At 40.4% G+C, this 23205-nt stretch overlaps 2 protein-coding genes across 3 annotated transcripts; both read right to left on the bottom strand.

Moving 5' to 3' along the window:
* Positions 1-147: 147 nt before the first annotated feature.
* Positions 148-7923, bottom strand: LOC112565140 (C-type mannose receptor 2-like). Its single transcript, XM_025240451.1, has 15 exons — positions 7791-7923; positions 7463-7559; positions 7155-7306; positions 6661-6782; positions 6343-6473; positions 5692-5864; positions 5413-5540; positions 5015-5142; positions 4492-4658; positions 3954-4078; positions 3523-3650; positions 2820-2995; positions 1664-1785; positions 1026-1144; positions 148-889 (listed from the first exon to the last, which is right to left on the bottom strand). Exons 2-15 carry the CDS (start codon positions 7518-7520, stop codon positions 789-791), a joined length of 1830 nt encoding a protein of 609 aa, XP_025096236.1. The 5' UTR covers positions 7521-7559; positions 7791-7923; the 3' UTR covers positions 148-788.
* An 811-nt stretch (positions 7924-8734) lies between these two features.
* On the bottom strand, positions 8735-21806 carry LOC112565045 (BTB/POZ domain-containing protein 16-like). Of its 2 annotated transcripts, XM_025240279.1 has the most exons (18): positions 21533-21794; positions 20988-21054; positions 18227-18383; positions 16233-16401; positions 15195-15313; positions 14701-14881; positions 14198-14367; positions 13885-13999; positions 13418-13487; positions 13134-13196; positions 12869-12936; positions 12092-12211; positions 11601-11692; positions 11299-11381; positions 10946-11023; positions 10606-10710; positions 10204-10392; positions 8735-9922 (listed from the first exon to the last, which is right to left on the bottom strand). In XM_025240279.1, the coding sequence occupies exons 1-18, from the start codon at positions 21634-21636 to the stop codon at positions 9854-9856; spliced, it is 2019 nt and encodes a 672-aa protein (XP_025096064.1). In that variant the 5' UTR covers positions 21637-21794; the 3' UTR covers positions 8735-9853. The 2 variants fall into 2 exon arrangements, with proteins under 2 accessions (XP_025096064.1, XP_025096065.1); XM_025240280.1 differs by lacking the exon at positions 8735-9922 and having other exon boundaries at positions 10252-10392; positions 10942-11023; positions 21533-21806.
* Positions 21807-23205: the final 1399 nt, after the last annotated feature.

Consider the following 23205-nt stretch of genomic DNA (forward strand, 5'->3'; position numbering starts at 1 on the left):
ATTGTATTGTATACATTGTTTATTATTGTTCTCATGCTTCCATTGTCTGACGTTTTCAGGAGAAAATATTCCATCACGCTCTGTCCAAATAAAGTTCGGTTACCTGGAAAATTCTTCTCTGTCCTAAAGACCATCAACGGAAAGATATGATCTGATAGGCAAATTTTATTTCGTAGTGCAACATAGATACAATAAAGCTCAAGACCACACCATAAATGTTTATAAGGTATCAGCAAAACACATCCCAGCACAACATTTGCTCGTAAATACTGTTCATTGTTACGTCCACGCACAAAACGTTTCAATCTCTTTATTCGAGTTTAATTGATATCAAGTAACACAAAAACAACATTGAAATTTGTTCTTTATTATGGAAGAATCCTGAACAGTACTAACTCCTTCATTCACACCTTGTCCTAAATCATGTAAAAAAATGTACAAGTTATTCGCGAAAATTAAAGACAGTAAAGTTGTTCTTTGCTCTCAGTCTTCAAAGTTTGAAAACTAGGACTTATTGAAGAACATTCCAGAACTTGAAAGGAAAGCTGCATTCATTATCACTGAGGCATGCACGTACCAGTCTCACAGACAGCAGCACCGACGTACGACTACAGACAAGAAGCAGAGGTTCATTGTTTTTGCTTTAATGGCGGCTTGGTATGAATTCCTTCCTTCAGTGGAAATACATTTTCTATCAACGCTACAGAGAAAACAAGTGCCATAACTCTAAAGTCGCGCAGCTACATCCAGAGGGAGTAGCCCCGCCTTTGGCGACCTCTTCGTCACCTTCACGTCAGAATGGCCTTGACCCCCGAAAGGAATATTAGAAGACTGGTGTAACTCACAGCTGTACTTGATAGTCTGGCATCACTTGTCAGTCCTGGCACGTCTGTAGACAAAATGCTTTCATCATCATCATCATCATCATCATCATGCATTATCAGCAAATAAGATGCTGGGTGGGTGCATAGTCTGGCCTTTATATATCTCGGAAAATATATCTATGAATGAAAATAACGACTCACCTTTCTCGCACAAGACGAGAGCTTTGGCATTGCACGTGACGTCATTGAGGTGACCGCCGGGGTACATGTTGGCACAGTTCTCGTGTCCACCTTGGTTATTCGGCTCCTGAGCCCAGTTGCTGGGAGAGATACATGGGCAGGTGGATGACGACAATGCTAAATATACTTGTAACCACTAATGAACGAAGGGAATTATATCGATATGGCTACAGGTTTATTTAAATGCAAACATTCGAGAAGAAATGTGGTAAAGCTAAGTACTACTTAAACCACAGACATGAAGGAGAGGTTGGTGCTGGTAAATGTATATGCTACAAACACACACATACACGTGCTTATAAAACAGAGTAGATGTATTAGAATATACGTAATTGTTCGCTTATTCCTAGAGGTTGAACTTTCGCCGTCGGACAGGAAAGAATAGCTCGACCCGGGGATGGTAAGTGGAAATACTTTTCTGTCTTAAGGACTATAATTAGCAAAGCATGGAAATAAGAATTTAAGAAGAGATAAATTATTTGCCGAGGGACACTGCGGGAAGAACATGTCTTAGAACATGAAGTTAGGGTATACAGCACTACAAGTCGAGCCATCATTTCCCGCCCTAAAGGTCAAAGGTCGTGGTCTGGAAGTCTCACATGGTCAATGGTATCTCTCCTCGACGTGTAGCGAACTGCCAGTACCCCTCCACTTGCGCGTCACTCAGATCTGTCCAGTATCCCGACCATGGGTTCGACTTGAATAATGAAACCACGTAGTTCTACAGAAGAGAGAAAGAGAAAAATCTTGACTGTCCATGGCTTTGTTTCACTCAGCTATTAGTGACCATCATCGTAAAGTTGTGGAGAAGACGCTGTGGGTTATGACTCGTTGTATAGGTCCTGTATAACTGAAAGTCTAATAAACTGTATTTTATACAACATAAAGCGAAGGGGTGAACAAGGAAGTTTACAAAACAAATGTACTGAAATGTACAGTGCAAAACACAAAATAATAATAATAATAAATGCAAAATTTGTCAAGCGCATACTTACCTTCCTAAAAAGGATGCTCAGCGCTTAAGAACATGAACAAAACATGGAAAACATACGAGGGACAGGAAAACAAACAAATAACATATGATCTATAAAACAATACACAAGCGTATTAAGCAGTGTTGTCCATAGGAATGGGAATCCCATGGGAAACGTCCCATGGGATGGGATGGGACAGCACACATTTGTATTTCCCATGGTAGTCGATACTTGATATTGCAAAATAAATTTACTGTTATTTCATTCATCAAGGATTTAAATCTTTCCTCTGAATCATCTATTGTATGTGAAGTAGCAGGAATTATAGAACAAAAGCCGAAAAGTGGTTTTCAGTGTTGTCCATAGGATTGTTAATACCATGGGAATCCCATGGGAAACATCCCGTGGGATGGGACGGGATGGGACAGGCATAAATTGCCATGGGACGGGATGGGATGGGATAGAAAAATATGTCCCATGGACAACCCTGGTATTAAGCAAAGAATAAAATCAAACACAGGTATCTTGAAAAAGTACTTCCATCAAACCTTGCTCAAGAGGTGTCTCAGGGAGATAAGAACCATTCATCAACTGTACTCTTTTTAAGGCCTCCGTGAAACCTCAATCTCTTATTTGTTATTTTTTCAGGAAAGATTAATTTATGCTGTTGTTTTTGTTTTTAATATCACGTTTATCGAGATTGTTAGCATAGTCAGCTCTTCCTTATTTCAAAATCGTCTTCTATATTGACAAGAGAAGGAACAGAGGGAAGATCACTCACAAACTCGTCTTGCGTGGTGATGGCCACAAGATGCGCACCTCGCTGACCTGCCATTTGTCTGCACTTGTTCTGCGCCTCCATCCAGTTGGCGCGTCCGGCCTGCGTGTTGTTGCTGATGTAGTAGCATGACCGTTGGGAGCCGGTCCAATCCAGCCATCCGGTTGGACATTGTTGAGCTTGATCATCAGGTAAATAAGTTAAAGGGCTGAAAGATCACTTAGCAGTAGGGTCACCACATGGGGGAAATGACAGCTGAGTGAAGTGACACATGTAAAAATAGTGTTAATCACTGGTGTTGATGAAAGACAACAAAAGACGAAGAAAAATAAGGGGAAAGAAGCAGTAGAGGGGCACGAAAAGAACAAAAGGAGGCACAGAAAAGACTCGTTGCAAAATTAGGGGGACATAAAAGACACGACATAGATTGCGAAGGTAAGAAATTAATTCTCGTTCGTAAGGGTCCATTTTCTATAGCATATTATGGCTTGTAACTTTTAACATGATGATCAACAATATAAGTCAAATATAAGAATTTGTTACAGTACATGCTGCAAAGATACTGCAGAATTGTATGCTAAACTACCTTACAAACTTCGTACGCAAAGCATTTCATGTGCGGTGTACATAGCAAATAATAATAATTAATATTATAATAACTAATCACACACTACACACTTTGGACAAAACATGAAGAATGTCTCACTTGTCTCTAGCTCACACACGTAGGAGATTCTGGTGAAGCAGTTGTTGTCGTTGTAGACGCCGTCTGACGTCAGATAGGCGCAGTCTTCACCGTAATCTCCAGAGTCGTTCGGCTCAACGTTCCAATTACTGCGCGTACAGAAGACAAGATTACAGTACACATTAAGAAGACAAGATTACAGTACACATTACTCATCACTGCTCATACAAGAGTAACGCAGGGTTACAGTCACACACCTTTCAATATGTAGTCAGTAGGTTACCCTACACATTACTCCGCGTGCAACTTACTGCACAGAAAGTGGATCAGGATGCTGTACAATAGCTGCACAGGAGGACAGGTTTACTATATATTACTATATACACATTTTTGGGGGGTTGTGTCTTATACCATAGGCCCCAAGGGAGGACAGGTCCGGGGTTTGTACTCACGTCAACATCGGGTCAGCAGCCGAGCCGTCGTCCCAGATCCAGGTGGAAGAGCCATCTGCTGACCGTTGCAGCCCCGTCCAGAGCGTGCCCCTCCTGAGCCTGACCGTTTGTTGCGCCACCCAGTCCTGTCACACAGCATCCACACGCGTTCATCAATCAATATTAAATATTCTGCACATCTAATACACTTTCCAGGGTGTGGCGAGTTACATCAGGATGAGCACAATCACTCTACCATGTATAGTTGTTTTGTTACTGCTGTGATTGTGATTCCTGTATCTACACAGTGTATGCATGTCTTGTCTATGAGAAGAGAGAGAGAGAGAGAGGGAGTGAGGCAGAGAGTGGAAGAGACCTTGCTGAAAGTTATTGATGATCTTCCTCCTCCTCCTCATCATCATCATGTCACTTTCAGCATGGACTATTCCTCCTCATCAAAATACCAGTACATCTTCTTTGCTTCTACTCTATGGAAGAAAAGGAAGAAGAAACAAATAGAAGACAGAAAACCCGTTGTCCGCAGCTCTTCACGGCCTACTTGCTCATCCAGTGATTGAAGGTGCAGCAGACGACCGCCGTTGCTTGTGCAAAACGTCCGTGCCGCTGCCATGGTGACCGTGATATTGCTGCCGAAGTAGTAGCATTTTCGGCCTCCCCGTAGCCATGGAGACGGGCATCCCATTTCACTGTCTTCTAGATACAAGTCTGCAATAGAGAGGCTCGGTCTTTAAATTACAATGTCCCGTGAATAATAGCGGCAGTAACAACGACTAAGACAGCAGCAGCAGCAGCAGCAGCAGTAGTAACAACACCAGCAATATTGTTTCTAACATCATTAATCTACTTATAACTAACTTTTGCCGGTTAGGGCGTTACAATAACAGAATTAGAAGTAAAAGTAATTACTCCTTGAAAAATTGCTGATTTTCTGTAAGTATCGCTTTCATTAACTAAAAAAAGTTCTAAGAGGCATAATCTCTAAGCATTTTTTCGAGTATGAAATGTAATCTGATCAGTTAACAAAAGTAATTAAAGGAATATCAGTGACGCCCATGCAGTACCTAGATCAACATCTTTTTTACAGGCATAGTGATGAAGCTGCTGACAATCAGCTTGCTCCATTTGACCGTTACTGTGAACAAGCCCACAGCCCGTTGTCGTGCTCTGATTTGGATACTGACGCCAATTTCTGCAACACAAGCAATGAAAGAATAATTCTCAAAGCGTACTCCAGAAGTTTTGAGTTTCAGTTTCAGTTTTCGTCATGTCTTGAAGCATCCCCATGATTTCCAGTTACAACTGTAACGGCTAGAAAAGACAGTAGCAGAGAAAAAAACGATTCCTGCTGTTTACAGTATTTATACCTTGGTTTGGATGCTGTTTACAGCTTTTACACTTGATTCATATGCTGTTTATAGTATGTTTACATTTGGTGCAGATGCTGTTTACGGTGACTCACAGAAAGGACGTGTCACTGTCAGTGGTGTCGTCAGACCATTTCCACACCCGCTCCGTGGCCTGGTCGTTGAGTCCCACCCATCGCTTTCCAGTCGGTGACAGGCTTGCCAAGGTGATTTGAAGATTTTGCTGCAAGAGTTTTTGGCGGTTAGTGGCTGGCAAGGAGGCAGTACATTGTTCAAGCATGGGGGTATAATCTAAGTGACAGATTCTGTCGTCGCCCAGGTAGCTAAGTCACAGACAGACCAGACACTCACTTCACCCAAGTGCCACAACTCACATAGCTGTTTATATCTTTGAAAACCGCAAGGGTGGCTGGCTGGCCGCTCGTCCGCATGGCAGCACACGCAGCTTTGGCGTCTGCCCATGACAACAGCCTGGTGACATTGTTAAGAGGACTGGCGTACTGACACTGAGTGCCATAGGCTGAGAAGGGCGCTGCGCACATCCCACCTGTAGTGATACCATCATGTTATCAGCAGCAGCACAGGTACAGCCTAACATAGCGAAATAAATACAACCCACCTGTTACTGACAGAATAATGAGACTTAGATATCTGAGAGTCAAATGAAACTGAGTTGAAAATGGTAAATAGTCACGTAACTCACAAAGCTGTCAGAAGAGATGACAATGTTTTCACGAACCATGAGATAAGAATTACGAGGCAAGTTGTCGTCGTCAGGATATGTTTGTATATATTCTCTCCCTTACCTCAATGATTAGCCAGTATTACTAAAATAACATAAAACACTAATCTCAAACCTTGAAAACAAACAAACAAACAAACAAACAAACAAACAAACAAACAAACAAACAAACAAACCCTAAAGGGACTTCAAAATCGAAACTTTAAATCCCAGCAAAAGAATTCCCGCCAGCTTGTCTGCGAGAGTCCCCAGACTGACACCTGGCAGTAGCAGACATCCTTACCTGTCGGAAACGGGTAGGTGCATACGTAGCCCATCTGCTGGTCACAAGGGTCGTCACTCAGAGTGCCGTCGATGTATATGGACACACAGTTTTCAACGTGGTGGGTATCTGTGGGCTCAACTGCCCAGGCTCTGCCCAATAAACAAAACAGACAAAATATCCACTGGAGACATCTGTTTCTCCATAAACTCTAGGTTTCCAGAAACGATGATACAGAGAGCTATGATGTAGGGAGATTTTCAAGATATTGTCAGATGTGCACCAGTTTCGAAAAGCTGCGGAGATGTGGTATACAGGTATAGGAAGTAGCATACATACAGGGCGCCTGGAACGACCTGTTCGTCCCCTCCCCAGGTCCAGGTGTCCGTGTGGCCGATGTTGTTGAGACCAGACCACCAGCCGTCCACAGAACGGACAGTCGCCGCATTTGCGAAGGAGTTCTGCAACATCGAGTTTGATATTGACTGAAACTGAATGTTGCCAATGCGCGACTCTTTTATTTAATATAGAACTATTTTACATTTAGATGATTTTATAATGAGAGAAAAATATAACAGAAAGTTTATATTACTGATATTTTGTAATCAGTTCTTATTTAAAAAAAAGGAACTCTTCAACCGATGTTAGGACAGTACATACACCAGAGAAGTGGTCAAAAAGGTCAGAGAAGCATGACAGAGAGAGGAAATGTTGGATGTGGGAGAGAAAAATGACGATAAGAAACTATAAGTGTGAGAAAGGGCGGAGATCTGAGATAAGAAACATTGCATCAGGTGAGAGGAGACATGTCAGACAGGTGACAGAAGGCTGACCACATCAGAGTTAGACGCAAAGCGGATTAGGGTGGCAGCGAAATTGTTGCACGTCTGCTGGGCCTGTGACCAGGTCAGCTTGTACTGGTCGTTGAACTGGACACAAGTGGTGTCACTGACCATCACCCAGTCTGGCGGACACGAGTCCTGGCCTGTTAAAAAAAAGAACACACACACATAGCAGATGCTTTTGTCAAAATTGTTATAAAAGAAATCATCTGAATCTTTCGGCAGAGAACATTTTACAGTTTACCCAGTAATTTTGTGAAGCTACCAGCAAGTACTGACAATACATTTCAAAAACCTACCTGACACAGAGGATGCGAAAAGAATAATTATTGCAAGCCGGATTTCCATGCTGGCCATGTGATCAGGATGTTGCCTTGACGATGGAATGGTCAAGTCCTTGTCCCGAGAGGCAACAACGTTTAGTTAGTGATGGCGACCGGTCTTTTTTTACGGACTTCGCAAGTCTTGACTCACAGCTTTGATATCTTCAATATCTACAGGCATCTCTCTCTTTCATTATTAAAAGAGGCTTTAGTATTCAAACGATTGAAAACATTATTGAGAGACTTAACACGGATACAGATATGTTAATTACTGTTGACAAATTGCTGCAAATGATTTACTAACTTTAGCCTAGGATGCGGCAGAAAATGGGCGGATAACTGTCAAGACACGTGAGTGATGAAGATCGAGGTGGCTGTTACAATTTTCTGCAGACCTTGTTCCACTTTGTGACACGCGTGTTGGTGAGCTGTGTGAGAAGGTGAAGCGAGTGTTTTATCTTCTTGCAGCCATTGGAGTAGGGGAGGGTTATCAGATACGACATTTATCAACTGCCTTGTCGAACTGTATTTTGTTATCAAACACTACTTCAACAAATTTATAGCATGGAGTTTTTAGTGTATCATTATCTAGACACCTCGTCTACTAAGCTGAGACGTCGTCGTTAGCTTTCAGCGATTGAAGGGTGCAAGTTCATGCATGCATGAGTCTTGCTGAGCTTCAGAAAACACAACTGATCGAGTATTGTTGCTGATCTGATATTCCTTCACAATCATTTTTGCGTTAATTAAGATAATTAGATCAAACAGGTGTAAACAAACACAGGTAGTCCCATAACATTTCGGTGGTTGAGAGCGATGTGTTAGTGCGCTTTTCTCGAGGCCACATTTTAGCGAGGGCGGTGCCCACTCTCTCTCCCTCACTGCTTTAATTTCCTCCACTCCTGTTTTTAAAGTCAAGTATCCATTACTGACAGCTATGTCGATTAGGAGAAGTTTGTTGTACCATACGGGTATCGAACTAGGGCAGCTTAGTTCAAATCTATCCACAAACCTAAGAACTTGAGAAGAGACTGCCCATATCAGCATGGAGAGTAGCAGCAAAGCCGTACCTATGTTAGGACTGTGACCTGTGACCTGTGACCTGTGACCAGGGCCCAGTTCCATGAGAGTGAAAGTAAAGGCAAAACTGTGTAGTCTGTTTTGTGCCAGTAAGCTCTAAGGCTGACATGTTTTGCACGCGCGTCCACCATGCTCACCAGAGACCAAAAACAACAACAAAAATCAATGAAAGATTTGCTGATGTTAATGTTTTTTACATTTTTTGGCAGGTACACTGATAATTAATGAAATCCAAATGTTCACAAAATCTAATATAGGCGTATAATAATATTATTATTAGTTTGCAGCTTTTTTTGTCTAACTCACAAACGCACTGTTCTCTTCACAGCACTTTTGTCACACACACACACACAAAATTCACTCAGCCATTAAATTTGCTTTCTGTCCCACAGGATATACATTCAATATTTTGTACACCCTAATAAGCGACGGGGCTGTCAGCTCTGTGAGAAAACGTTTCAGTGTTACTATCATTCACATGCGACATGTTTATTACGGCTGTGTAGCCATAAAGATGCCTACCTAATGTCTTTCGGCTTGGTTTCGTTTGTTTGCACAGATCATGGACTGAGAGATTTGTGAAATCTCAAACAACTGCTAATCAGCTAATACACTTGATCACTTTTCTCAAAAAGGGAAGAAAGAGAGATGGATGGATGTACAGTTTGGTGGACAAAGTTTAGTAATAATAATTCTGACATAATTCTTATTGACATAAATCGTTGCTGTCTCAGGAAACAAGCAATTGTAAATCACTATACAGTTATTATTATTATAGATGCAGAGAAAGGTATTGCTTAAAGCGGTCCACTATAATCTCCTTCATAGTTCACACCTAATCCTCACTTCGTAATAATCAAAATTTTAATTTATTAGAGACCCGCTTTGCCGTGTCACAGAAGCGCAGAAACAGTCACACAGGAGAGGTTATCATCCCTGCGCAATGCTTTCTGAATAAAGACAGTGGGGGAAAAACTATTATTTGATGTCTCAGTCCAATATCTCACAGCTTTGAGAGAAAAGGACTTCTCCACAGCGGTGAACAACATCCGAGAGCAATAAACTATGGAAATAAAAAAATAATGGAGACGCACGTCTTTGTTGTCGGGAAACTAGCACACCCGAAGCTAATGTCATTATAACTATTGACTTCAGCTGTTGCAAGAAACCTTGCCCCAGGATGTGATAAATGTCTGTAAACTACACTTCCACACAACACTGCGTCCCGCTGCGTCAGGCCAGGAGAACGTCAAAGTTCATGGACGCGGACGGCACAAGATGTCGACTTTATGATGGCGGGAAAAGCAGAGCCGCCGACACATACATGGGCTTCGGTATTCCAGAGAAAGACAAGATCTGCAGACAAACGTTTCAGCGTCATCACAAGTCAAGTATAGAAAATAAAAATCTCTCTCTCTCTCTCACACACACACACAGAGTTCACCTACTCATTAACAGTGTCGTTTTAGAGAGGAACTAATGAATGGAAGAAAATTTTCCAAGAAATGTATGGCAATCCCACACGAATTTATCCTTGATAGGAGAAAATAGCTTGAAATAAGTGCAACCGCAGTTTAGTTTGGATAAGTGTCAGTCTACATTGTTGGCTTGGTGCCTACATCACATGACTGTCTCACCTCGCTGCGGCAGGTTTTCTCTCCCAGACCGAACTTGTGGGTCAGCATGCCCGTGGTGACCGTGTGCGTGTCCTGATTCTGCATGTATTGCATGGTCAAGCTATAACGCACCTCGCGCTCGGATCGCATGGAAAACGTCTGGCGCTCGCACTGGCGGAAACTGAGAATAGGATCCCCTGGCTTCAGCCGCTGTCGACATACAAAATGCCCCCTTTCACTAAAATACCACGCACTATATACACATGAAAACAAATGTCGTTGTCACCAGGAGAAAACAACAAATATAACTCACCAAAGCGTTTGAAATATACAAAATAAAACAACAATAACAACAAACAACCAAAAGTGTTATTATGAAGTAGTATGTGAAATGCTGGAGGATTTTGGACTCGATGATCGAACCTCAAGGAAGACGACATATGTGTTGCTAGTGGGGTCCTCTACCAACGCCTTCAATTCGAAGTGAAAACCGTGCAAAGAAATCACTTCTGAGTGATAGTGGGGTTCCTGAAACACGAAAGTAATTCGCAACTTATTTTTTTCATGTCTATAGCGTAAGGACATTTTTATTGTCTGAAAGTTGTGCTTCTGGGCTTTAAATATCACCCTCCTCCCCTCCCCACCACCGCAAACATCAAAGAAATGGGATGATAAAATCAACAAAAACGAGTTACTTTAGGCATGAAAGTCTCTATTAAGTAAGTGACTAATGGCTCAGAGTATCAGTGATTACATTACTTGCATCGTCTATGATGAAGCCGTGACGAACTGCCCCACTGTGGAACTCTCTCAGAGCTTTCATGTCGCCTCCTCTCTGCAACTGGTTACATGGACACGCAACAAATCGCGTCAATTTTCGCTACTCCACGAGATTCAATACAATCTTGTTATATTCGAGGAGCGACAATTCCTTTGAATACAAGAGTAGCTTTTAACCATGTGAATATAGCGTTTTTAATTTTTTGACGTGTCGATATAAAGTGATTTCTACATGTATCGGTAATAACTGTCTTAGCGTTTGAGTGCCATCGTATTTGTAAACGTAACGTGTTGGAGTTGTTAGAGTAACCGTGGGTGACGACTGCTTGAACTCACCGCGTGGTAATGTTCTGACAGAATGGTGAGAATCCATTTCTCTGGAACTATGTTCATGATCAGTATGTCATGGATGTCACTGGCTGAATGCAAACAAATCGTGCACACACACACACAGTACGTCAAATATCATCAGAGATCGAGGAAAAATAAAGATTTTAACAAACACAAAAAAATCACATTCAAACCATTACATTAAGATAGCAAAAGACTGTTAACAGAAATGTCAACGATTTTGTTTAGGAAGTTTTTGAGTCAGATATATGGTACTATCATCCTTTCCACACGACCCCCGAACTTACAGTCAGTAACACTGTGCAGTCTCAGTATCTGGAATAAGTGAAAGAAGGTCTGACCCTCCTCGGTCTCCAGAAAAGAGCACGTCTTCGGCAGACTGTCGACGAGACAGCAACACTCAGCATACAAGTTGTTTGCTACCTCAAGATGCTTTAATAAAGATCAACTGAACGCTGCTATTTTCAATGACGCTAAAGCATCTTCCCATCTCGAGACTAGGAGGGAGAATAACAAAATACTTATACAATAAAGCTGAGCAACGGCGTATTTGCAGGAGGTGCAGCACTTTACCACCACTACTACTGGTTGAATGAACACTTAACTAGAATAAGGACAATGCCCACACATTAAAAAACAGATTGGAAAAAACAGGAAGTAAATAAAGATTAATACGTAAGTGACGCATTTCTAACAATTTAAGACAGACAGCATTCCTTCTGATCCAACTGCTTTGTTCCCTTTATATTATGTTTTCGGTTTGTGAACGTGACATTACCTGTTAAAGAACGCCGTAACAGTACTATGTGATGGCAGGAGCTGCACTTCCGGGTTGATCTGAAGAAAGAGCCAGACGACAAGAGTCCTGTACACGCTGTACTCGTTGTACACAAAAAGCCTGCATAAAATAAAATGTATTAAGGTGCTACCACCAATGCGCATGAACCGATTTGACATTTTATGTTCTTTTCAAACAGACTAACATCATGGACGAGTATAGGGGGATGGCTGTCTGCCGAGACCAGCGCATAGCCTCTTGCGAAGTTCGCTGTTAGCCTCGGCGAGCATAAACAATGCATGTGACTAAACCGTAAGCTTCGTATACACTAGCCTCGTTCTAATAGTTAAATGGTTTTTAAAAATCGTCTGCTAGCAGTCCAGTAATACAAGTTAGGTAATACAAGGTAACATCAAGCTAGTATGTCAGAAAATGAAAAAAAGAAAAAAAAAATCACGCTATGGCGTTGGCCTTGAATGTTATCCTACTTATGAGGAATTAAGCCCACACAGACCAACTAAACATCTTGTACATTTCCCCTATTCGCCCATTTCGGTTTCTGCAGCAGTTTGTAAGTGGTAAACATAAACTGTAACGGTTGTTCTTTTCCGCTGAATGCGTGCAGAAGTAACGAAGATTTTAGTAGTCTTCCTCTCTCCCTCTCTCGCTCACTCATTCCCTCAATCTCTCCCCCACCCCTCACACAGCTTTAGATTAATAGAACATATCTTAAACTAATAATAGTAAACATGTTTAAGAGAGACATGCTTTAAATACCTGTTGGATTTGAGGATCTTCTGTAAGAGATCCATGCTCATCTCTTTTAGATGCATGTGCGTGGATAGCTTAAACAAAGAAAAAAAAAACATGTCCACAATTGCATCGTGCTCCCATTTCAGCATACTCGGCTATTTAGGCAACCAACAATTGCAATAACTCCCATCCCCTTGTTATCATTCTAAAATGTATGGAGGCCTTTTGAAGAAAAAGGCAAAGGAGGAGAACGCGTATGAGGAAAAGAAGGACAAGAAAAATCTCTTACTTTCGGAATGAGGTTCATTTCAAGCCAGCGTTCGCAAGCCTGTACCAATTGCTGCTTCTGGTACTGAAAAAAAAAAATAATAATAATATCGATCGTCGTCCAGCTGCTGCTGCTGACGATATGACGACGCCGATAAAGAGAGAAGCTATAATTTAACTAAGGATTATTCTTTACTGAAGATTGACAATATCTTCATAATTGTGGTGTGTTCATATAGTCGTTGAATACAACAACCCCAGCCTCCAGTCTAGATATCCAAGAATGTCACTGCACGACGTTCTCACCTTTGAGGCGGCCAGGTGATAGCGGCAGACATTGTGGCAGGCAATGGACGACAGCATGACCTCTGTGCACCTGTCACGGGTATAACATAATGGTCATCGCTACTCACAGACTTTGCTGTCATCAATATTCGGGAATCATTCATAAGAAATGTCCATAACACGCGCACATGCAAAGATATAGTCAATTCTATGCATCCGCGTCGAGTTCGATTGAAATAAAGGCTATCTGTCAGTCCCGAGATTTGTAAACTGTACGATACAAAGCTTGATCGATCTGTATCGATTAATATAGAAATTGTCAAAATTAAAAAAAAAAAGCACTGCAATATCCTTGACTGTAACAGTGTCTATTCTGAAATATATGTTTGATTGATTTATCACAACTACCGTTTTTCAGCAGTCAGAGACGTTTGGCTACAAACAAACGTAGAGACAAGAAGAGAAGAAAGAAGAAAAGAAGAGGCTACCACTCCATCAGCGGTCCGAAGCCAATCGCCGCAGCAGCTGCCAGAACACTTGCTGCATCTTCTACTTCCACCTCCAGGTCACCATGGTACAGGTTCCCAAGCGCGACAGCCATAGCTGGGGAAAACAGTAGCAATGTTATTCGTCCGTGTTACTGACGACAGGAAATGGACCGTGAGTTTAATCTAGACTAGATGTTCATGCTCACCGTTGCATTCTCCTTTTTGAGATAATACAGTTATGTATTTTCATGACACACTCAAAGAGGTCCAGCTAGTAGTCAAAGGAGATGATAACTATCATCTCAATACTGACCTCGTTTAGTCACCATCGGATCGTCAATGTCAAGTTTGAGGAAGGTGAAGCTGCCCTGTCGCCTCGGGGATGTTCGAGTCGTGCTGTCGAGAGCGTTTACCCTCTCCTTCTTATGTGAATGTTTTACTGTGGAAGCTCGGAGGTGGCTGTCTCGCTCCTTGCCTTCGCCGCTGTAGAAACAAAGTCCGAGAAGTCATCATAGGATCTTTTGAGATTCTACAGTTCCTCTTTTTACGATATGTTTGCACTCTGCATTTTAAAAATTGATAACAAATTTTCTTATTTAAACTTTTGTCATACCCTGCGTGTTTTAAACATAGTCATTTAAAAAAGAAAGAAAGAGATGTACCATAACTATTTTTCACATTCATGGAACAGTCAGTCAGACATATGAATATTTAATTCCTATAAACGTAATAAACTGACAAACAAACTATGGTGAAAAGATGTGCCACAGGGAGGAAATACAGGAAAATAAATGTTTAAAAGTTTGCGTTTTTCACCCTTCGGCCTTGCTCTGATAAATGTAAGAGTCGAGAGTTTGAGGTCCATCAGAGGGCTGGGTGGAACATTTGTGTACGTTGGGATCCTCGGCTTCTCTGAGCAGTTGGGCTAGGACCTCAGCTTTCTGCATAAATGGTCGGTAAAGATCCCACTCCACATCCAGGCAGTTGAGCAGGACATCTGTCACAAGACATCATGCTGACTTATGTCCTCAAAATACTGCTAAATATAATAGGTCAGCACCGTTGTTTCTACAATGTGTGGGTAAATCTGATCATTAATATCATATCTTTATTAGTTAAGCCGTGAAAGCAGAAACGGTATCTGTCGCAAAAACATGTCAATAAAGACTACTTAACCGAATTGATCTCAAACTATTAAAAGGAACGAGAATAAGAAAATATCTGCTTATAAAGGTCTTCGAATTGTTGATTCTAGTATTTCAGAGCATAGGTAGAAACACACACAAACACAAGTGGAGATGCATTCTTACCTGGACCAGCAAAACTCGTGCTCTTTCTCGTGTGGTACAGGAAGATGTCCCTGGGCGTACTATAGTGTGTATGCAAAGATTTCGATGCTTTCACTGGATCCTTAGCTTGCAGTGAGAGGCTATGGCAACGTTGTAACGACCCATTGTTAAAACCAACGCCGGTGAACTTATGAAACTGATTATTGAGGAACAGAATGTAGGGGCTGTATAGACGCTTACAACTTTCGAAACGCTTGAAAGACACACTCACCGACAGAGAAGCGGGGCATCAATTTCAACATCATGAACAATAAAATCATCAAGCGGTTTGATATATTTTTTATCTTGGTGGTGGTGGTGGTGGTGGTGGTGGTGGTGGTGGTGGTGGTGGTGGTAGGGGGATACTTTGTGATATAACTCTCCAGTCCTTGTCACTTCCTTGTTTTACGTGAATGTATAGTGCATAGTTACAGCCGCGTGTAACACACAGGTTGCATATATGGAAAATGACAGAGAGAAGACAGAATATTGTCTCTCGACAGAAGCAATACAAGATCAACACACACACACACGCACGCGCGCTCACACTGAGAGAGAGAAAGAAAAAAATGAAAGAACGAGTGTGTGTGATATATATATAATGATCGGTTTTTCTGTGGGTTCGCTTTAAAAGCGACGTTCATATTTCTTCGCACATGGCTGATATTGTGTGAACAAATGTTCTTGTCACTAGTATTGTTGGCTGATCAGCCTTGGACAGCTATGATACTTCAAACCCACGGACATGAAGACGAAACACTGTGGAAAATCGCGATCACGCTTCTGCATGTTTACGAAGCTTGTTTTTTGCATGTGACAGCCTCACAAAGAGATACTTGTGCACATTGGTTTATGCAGTATACACACACGTACGCAAAGTGCACGCGAGTGAGAGAGAGAGAGAGAAAGGAAGAAAGAAGAAAAAGGAATAGAAAAGAAAACAGAAGTGATTAGAATCAAAGAAATGAGAAGGAAAGATATGTAAGAAACATACGAAAAGAACTCCACACATTTTCTCACCTTTTCGACTCGAAACGAACTTGCGGTACAGTCGTACTAAGTAGAAGTTTGGAGGCAGACCGTCGAGAGGACGGCGTGACACGAGATGTGGTCAGTGGGCGGTCAGAGGAGCGGCGGAAAGTGTAGGGGACATTGACTTCCAGATTTGAGCTCAGTTTAGGACTCTCGGCTGTCGTAAGGTAAGGCGTGCAAAAAGGGTTAATGCAAAGCAAATAATAGGGAAGAAGCAATTGATAAACACATTTGAATACTATGTTAATTTTTTCAGTTAAAGGACTATTGGGGTGCAATATATTTAAAAACTAATGATTGGCTAAAACTCGATACAAACTCTCAAATCTTGGTGAATATTCTCCTTCCGTTCTCGCCTACAAACATTACCATTCATCGAAAGAGATAAATGTCACGATCGTACATGAATACATTTACGCTATGAGTCAATGGGAACGTGGGGTCATGGAATCTGTGGACTAGCGCAGCGAGCTTGACTTTCTCATGTGCATGTTTGTCGGCAGGTGTGTGTATAGGGGTATTTTCTGACATTTTAGAAAATAGTATCGTACGAGGAGGTTTATCCAACCATTAAAATCAACATTGCAGCCCACTAATCCTTTAAGTAATTTTCAGTATATGTGATAGCTAATACCATTGTGTGCAATGACTACATTAAATAGTAATAAAATATCACACCGAGACCATAAAAGTAAGATACATGAAGATTTTCGATTCAAGAATTTCTCTAGTCGAATACTAGACGAGAAAGGTATTAGTCAATAGCTATATCAGGTCGTAAAGGTAAGTTTTAAAAAAAAATGATTCAAACATATAGAAGGTGAATGAAACTGAAAGTATGAAATACTTTATAACTAAAAACAGATAAAATATTTACTTCTGAAATAATGCAAAAGTTGAACTGAAAATATTCGAAAGTTATAACTGTGAAATGTTATTAAATTCATAATGTTGTTTTCACTCATCGTCTTCTCCTCCAGCAGACTAATACGAACAGAAATAAAAGTTAGTTTTCCTTGTTGTTTCTAGAACTAAACAATAAATGGCTGCAACAAGCAAAATTAAACAGATAGGGCTAAAGTTACTAACTAGCTTAAAGAGCTGGGTTAGATAAGGATAAGCAAAGGTAAATAAACATGAATACAGGTATATGATGAAGGGATGTTGTATTAGTCGGAATAAAGTTTTCAAAACTATCACAGACGAAGCTTGTACACTAGTGTGCTGAGGCTCTAAAACAGTTTCGCAGATACCGTCCCAAGCAGACCTCCTCCACCCGTGTCACGCAAGACTACCATTTCGAAAAGATTAAAGCATTGAAAGAGATGGCCACACCGCAAGAACACTTGTATATCTGCACAAACATGTTGTGGTTTTGAAAGTTTATTGTCAAAATCATGCAGCATTGGGCGACTGCTTTGCTCACAGTATCTATTTCTACGTCTCGAATAAACACGACTGGGAAGCAAACACTATTCGACCGCAATACATGAGATTAACCTTTTCTTACGGCACAAAATTCACCAAAGGTAACCTTATGGTATCAACTACTATTACGAAAGTTGTGTTCTGTCTCCAAAAGATTATTAGAATAACAAGGTTATTTTTATTTTACATGACGAAAATATTTAACTAGATGAGATGAATATGTAAACGACCTTTTTGTAGTCGGCTATCATTGCATTTGAAGTATTAATATCGAATTGGAAGGGGTAACAAGAAGAAAGGAAAGAAAAATGAAAAGAAAGAAGAGAAAGAGAAAGGGAGGTGGACAGGCACAATGCATTAGTCAAGAGTTTGTCGCTTCTTCTTCATGCGTGGGTCTTTTCCCCTCACACCAGAGTTATATTGCCGTGCCGCAAACGACACACTGTTGGCGTAACCCGAAGTAAGGGGCCCTGGCATTATCTGGGGCAAGGATTCGTGGTTGACTGACTGCGATTGTTGCTCTGATTCAGGTGGCTTCTGAGGACTATCCGTACCCGTAATAAGGCTGACGAGGGTCGAGTTATAGGGCATGTCGACTGCCTTCAGTGCCTGAGAGTTGCCCAGCAAGTCACTGTACAGGGAGTCTGGAAGACGCCACCTGTTGGTCATGCCCACCTGATGCCGCTCACGACATCTCGGAAACACAAGGTGCTGTAATCAAACATTATATCACATGACAATAAATTAAGTTAACTAATAATGCTGCAAGATAACAAAAGGAAGTAGACTTCAGCAAACTCGGTGAACCAAAACGTCAATGAAGCTTCTACACACCTTTCAAACGACAGCTAACTACAGAAAAGGACAGATATCAATGTCTGAGGCAGCACTGATTTCTGTTTCCTAGACCTAAAAAAAGTGTTCTTTTTTAAATTCATAGATTGTATATCTCCATAAAAGGTGTCTGCATGTTTTCCATAAACATTGTGTTTTCATCTGCTTTGCTAGATAGTAGTGTCAAATAGCGATGTACAGAAGTTTACTACCGTAAGTCGAAGAGGAATTCCATGAATCAACCAAAGGGTTAATCCACCACTGAGGTAGCAAATCAATACTTCTGTGTGGGTGTCACGTTGCCTATTGACGTGAAGCACGCAGTGGTAAAGAAGACATGAATGAAGACTACAATGAAAACAGGCACGTACTTGGGCGCTGCGGTGATTACTTTTTACAAAGATGACTGGAATCGAAATAGCAAGGTGGCAGTTTATTGAATACCCTCTCTGTTTCGAGTATTTTATGACGTAAAGTAACCAGTTGTTTGTTGCAATTATTTTTTGTGTATATCCATACAACACTCTTCTTTCCACGCATCTCTAATAGTATCGTCACGACAAGGGTAATGAGTATTTTTCATGAGTTTTATTGAAGGAAAAACATGTTACTACATGTCGTGCACTTATGATTCATTCTTTTCTTGCTTGTGTGTGTGAATGAGAGAAAGACCTTGTGTTTGTTCTCGCGACCTTGTCTCTAACCTGATACAACTTATCTTTTGCTCCACAGAGATTTTCAACAACGACCTGCCCATATATTATGTGAATGAAAAAAAGCCGATTTCCTGTGTCACAAAAAAAATGTGAAACGAATCATGAAATGTCTGGTTTAATGAACATTAAGTGACGCAATGCAAAGAAGAAAAACAAAAAACAAACAAACATGTTGACATTTAAAGATCTTGGAGTAGTTCAATTCGAAGCTGTTACCTCTCCTGGCTTCCGCCATGCGTTTACATATGACAAAATCGAGTGTTTCACTGACTTAGCTCTTCAAACTGAATGTCGGTACAAGTGAGATAAGAACTTCGCACGCTTGAAATCATTCTGTTAATGGTCAATTAAGAGAAAAGAATGGCTATTGCCTCATTGGTGAGGGATTGCTGCATTGTGTGTGTGTGCATACATACTGTGTGCAGTGCGGATCCATGCTGCTATAAATATATAATACTGTATGTTGTATTGTTATTTTGTGAAATATTGCTCTATAAATTATTGGATAAGAAGACATGATTAACTGCCCGTGTAATTAGCAACTTCTCATAACCACACAATCTGAAGTCGCACACCGCAGTGACTAAATATACTGTTTTTTAAAAACTCCTTTAGACTCCATTGCCTCCTAAATCGAGATTGACTACAATAAAGGTAACGAACCCCTACGCTGTTGGAAAGGTTTTTTTCCACCCGCCTTTGTAGGCTTATTTGTGCAGACACATAAACGTCAGCCACCTGGCAAACACGTCCCAGCTCCTATTTGCTGGGTCTTGCACAAGTACACCACAAAACAAATTAAGTGTACAAATGCCCTGCATGCTACTATGTCAGCAACCAGTCCGTGGTGGCGCCCGGCAACAGTTCAGGCTTATAGCCAGCTCTCGTCCGCAGCGGGGACTTTTCTTTATGCGGTGTTGACTCGGTCTTCGATGGATTTTAGTATTTACATATCGATCTCTGGAACATTATACGCTGACACTATGCTTGTTAAACAGCGGATCACCTTGAATAGTCCAGCAGGATACCCTATTAAACAACACCTCGCCACTCAAATAAGGTTAAGGACTTTAATGCACAAGAGCAAGGAGAAATTCGTATATGTTACATTCTTCTCGCTTCCGTATAGTTTTCGCGACAGGAAGTCGTGTAATATCGAGTTCAAGAAAGATTAGAGAAGAACATTCATGTGCATGTGCCCTCGCGCGCGTTTTGTAGGTTGGTGTATTACCCTTATAATTGACCACCATAATTAAGCATGAATGTGTTTCTATATACAGCGAGTGCTGTTTTATATTTTCGAAAGTGTGTTTTCGCACAATAATTTATACAGAAAGCTCAATAGGGCTCACGGTTGGGGGTAAATAATTAGCTATTAAGATTGTAGGTTGATCACAGATTGCGCTGGTGTTCTATTTTATAATATCTGGATACGCCAGCAGCCAACTCTTATGTCGATCTCTTTCTACCCTTCCTGATTTGAAAGACAGCATCGTGAACACACAAATAATCTTTAACTGCACTAAGAGGCGAGTGAGATAGTGGGAGGAGACACTGCCATAAAAATAAAGTTACCATGGTAATAAAACATATATACATATTATATTATTATGATACAATAATAACTGTAACCGCAATACTAAAGCCAAGAACTGTCAGAAGAATCCTGCGTGCAGCATGTAAAAAGAACATGTAAAGATGTATAAAAAATAAAATATAGTAAATAAAATAAAACATTCATCCGGGTCTATACGACTGTACTTACCCGAACAGGTACCCGCCCGTCCACCACGATTCCACTGAGAGCCGAGTATGGAGCGTTATGAACGTACCTGCAATTTAACGCCAGAGACGGGTTTTAAACTAATTACATTCAACAAGAGGAAAATATCTACCAATTTTGTTGACAGTCAAAACTTTTGGACCGCGATAGAAACATATTTATGTATTGTAGTTTATGTGAGATATTTCCACAAAGAACTCGGCATTTCCTTCTTTCTCACACTTGGTATAGATGTGTGTGCGTGTGAACTTAAGTGCCTCCTAAATTGCCTTTTTAAGCAAGTATCAATAAACGTCGTTACTGTCTATAAAACCTGAATTAAAGATCAGCCGCCAGGATGCGTCAAGAGAAATAACTAACCGTGTTAATGTAATGTTTAATAGTAGCATCGATTCTATAAAAACAATTCTACCAATTCAGTATGGAAGCAGACGACAGAAGAACCTGTGCGAGTTACCTCAACTTAAAGAACATACAATTTCTTCAGCAAACTAAAATGATAAATGGAAGATAACTTTTATTCCTACCTAGGGTAGGACGAAGATTCTTTTGGAACCTTTGGAGGGATGGCTGGGAGATAAGAACTTGCAGTCAGTCGGGACTGCAGTCCGACAGACGACGCCTGCGCCATGTTTCTGTCGCCACGTGCGCCTTCTTGCGACTTAATCCTTCCGCAATGTAAACAATATAGGTCTGCGTATAAAAATGTAATATCATGACCAGTAACACATCAAACTTTTGGATGTAGTAAATGAAAATAATCTGACAAAGTATTTAGTATGTTACATAAAGTTTTAGTATACCGTTACTAATCCACAAAACCTCCCCTCATGAATGCGCATGAAGACAGTTGCTATGGGTGGGCATTGAAAAATCGTCTGCTACGCAGGTAGTAGTCGATGGCGAATCAATCTGAACAGTTCAGAAACCAACCTGTCAATGCATGACAAACACTACTATCCTTAGACATGATAAAAGAGGAGGCTGTGGAGCAAAAATAAAAATGTAGAGAGAAAGCAATAAATGGTAGAATGTGTAGATCATAGACTCATAGAGGGATTTTTACAGCGCTTAACGCCCTGTACGCAACAGGGTCACAGCTAGAAATATAGTCATATAGTTGATCAATAATGGCACTTCTAGGGTTAAATTCCCGACCCTTTCGAAACTTTTAAAAAGAGATAAATATATATACATGAAACTTTGTGAAAAGAATCTCTGAAAGCAAGGAAACAAAGCCAAAGAAAGAAAGAAAATAAATCATGGCAATTCTGTCATAAAAAAAACAAACAAACAGAAAAACGCATTATACTTTCATTGTGTTTTAATTTTTGACCATTATTTCTTTTCATCTCGTTACCTGATCAAGTCACTAATGTTTATAAACTACAGTTTTTAAAATATTTTTTATAAAATTATATTAAACAAGACACTATATATATACATACACAGAGAGTAAAAAGTTTGAAAAAAAAGATTGTAATTCTGGATGTTTTGGGTGCTTTAATTGACAAGTATTCGCTTTGTTCTACACCAATGATAGTTCAGTTATCTAGTACTGGTGGTCATGTGTATAAATCATGTATAAATGTTTACTATAAAATATTTAAGACATAGTGTAATCTAACTTAATTCACACCAAAGCTGAAAGAAATGTAAAATATTTTATTTGTGGTCTCAAAAGAATAAGCTACATTTACTGAATATTCAATGTAGTTTTATTGTTATTTATTGAAACAAGAATATAAAATTATAATGATAACAGTTTATTATTTGTTACAAAAACCTGGTCACTAGAAATATGATAACCATAATCAGCAGTCAAATTTCTGCAGATTGAAAATTGAGAGCATGGTAAAACATTCCTTCAAAATTATATAAACCATTTATTCTTCCTCTGTTTTTAACAATTTTCTCCTAAATTTAAGTGAAATTATTACTATATTTTTAAGACTGCATCTTAAGTAAGTAAAAAAATTATGGTACTTTAGATTGATGTCCTACAGCAACATCCCATCATTATTTAGCACTTTTTGTAGTAACATGAACTGGAATCTTGTGGACAGTGTAGGTGTGTGGCTTAGTTGATAGAAGTGTGACAGCGCCTTCTTTATGCCTGAAATAGCCCGGCACTGTCTGCATGTGTCTAGCTCTTTCACATTTAAATTGTGCACTGACAGAGACCATCTGTTGGCTGATA

This window comes from Pomacea canaliculata, linkage group LG5 (assembly GCF_003073045.1).
Source record: "Pomacea canaliculata isolate SZHN2017 linkage group LG5, ASM307304v1, whole genome shotgun sequence".
NCBI classification, from domain to species: domain Eukaryota; kingdom Metazoa; phylum Mollusca; class Gastropoda; order Architaenioglossa; family Ampullariidae; genus Pomacea; species Pomacea canaliculata.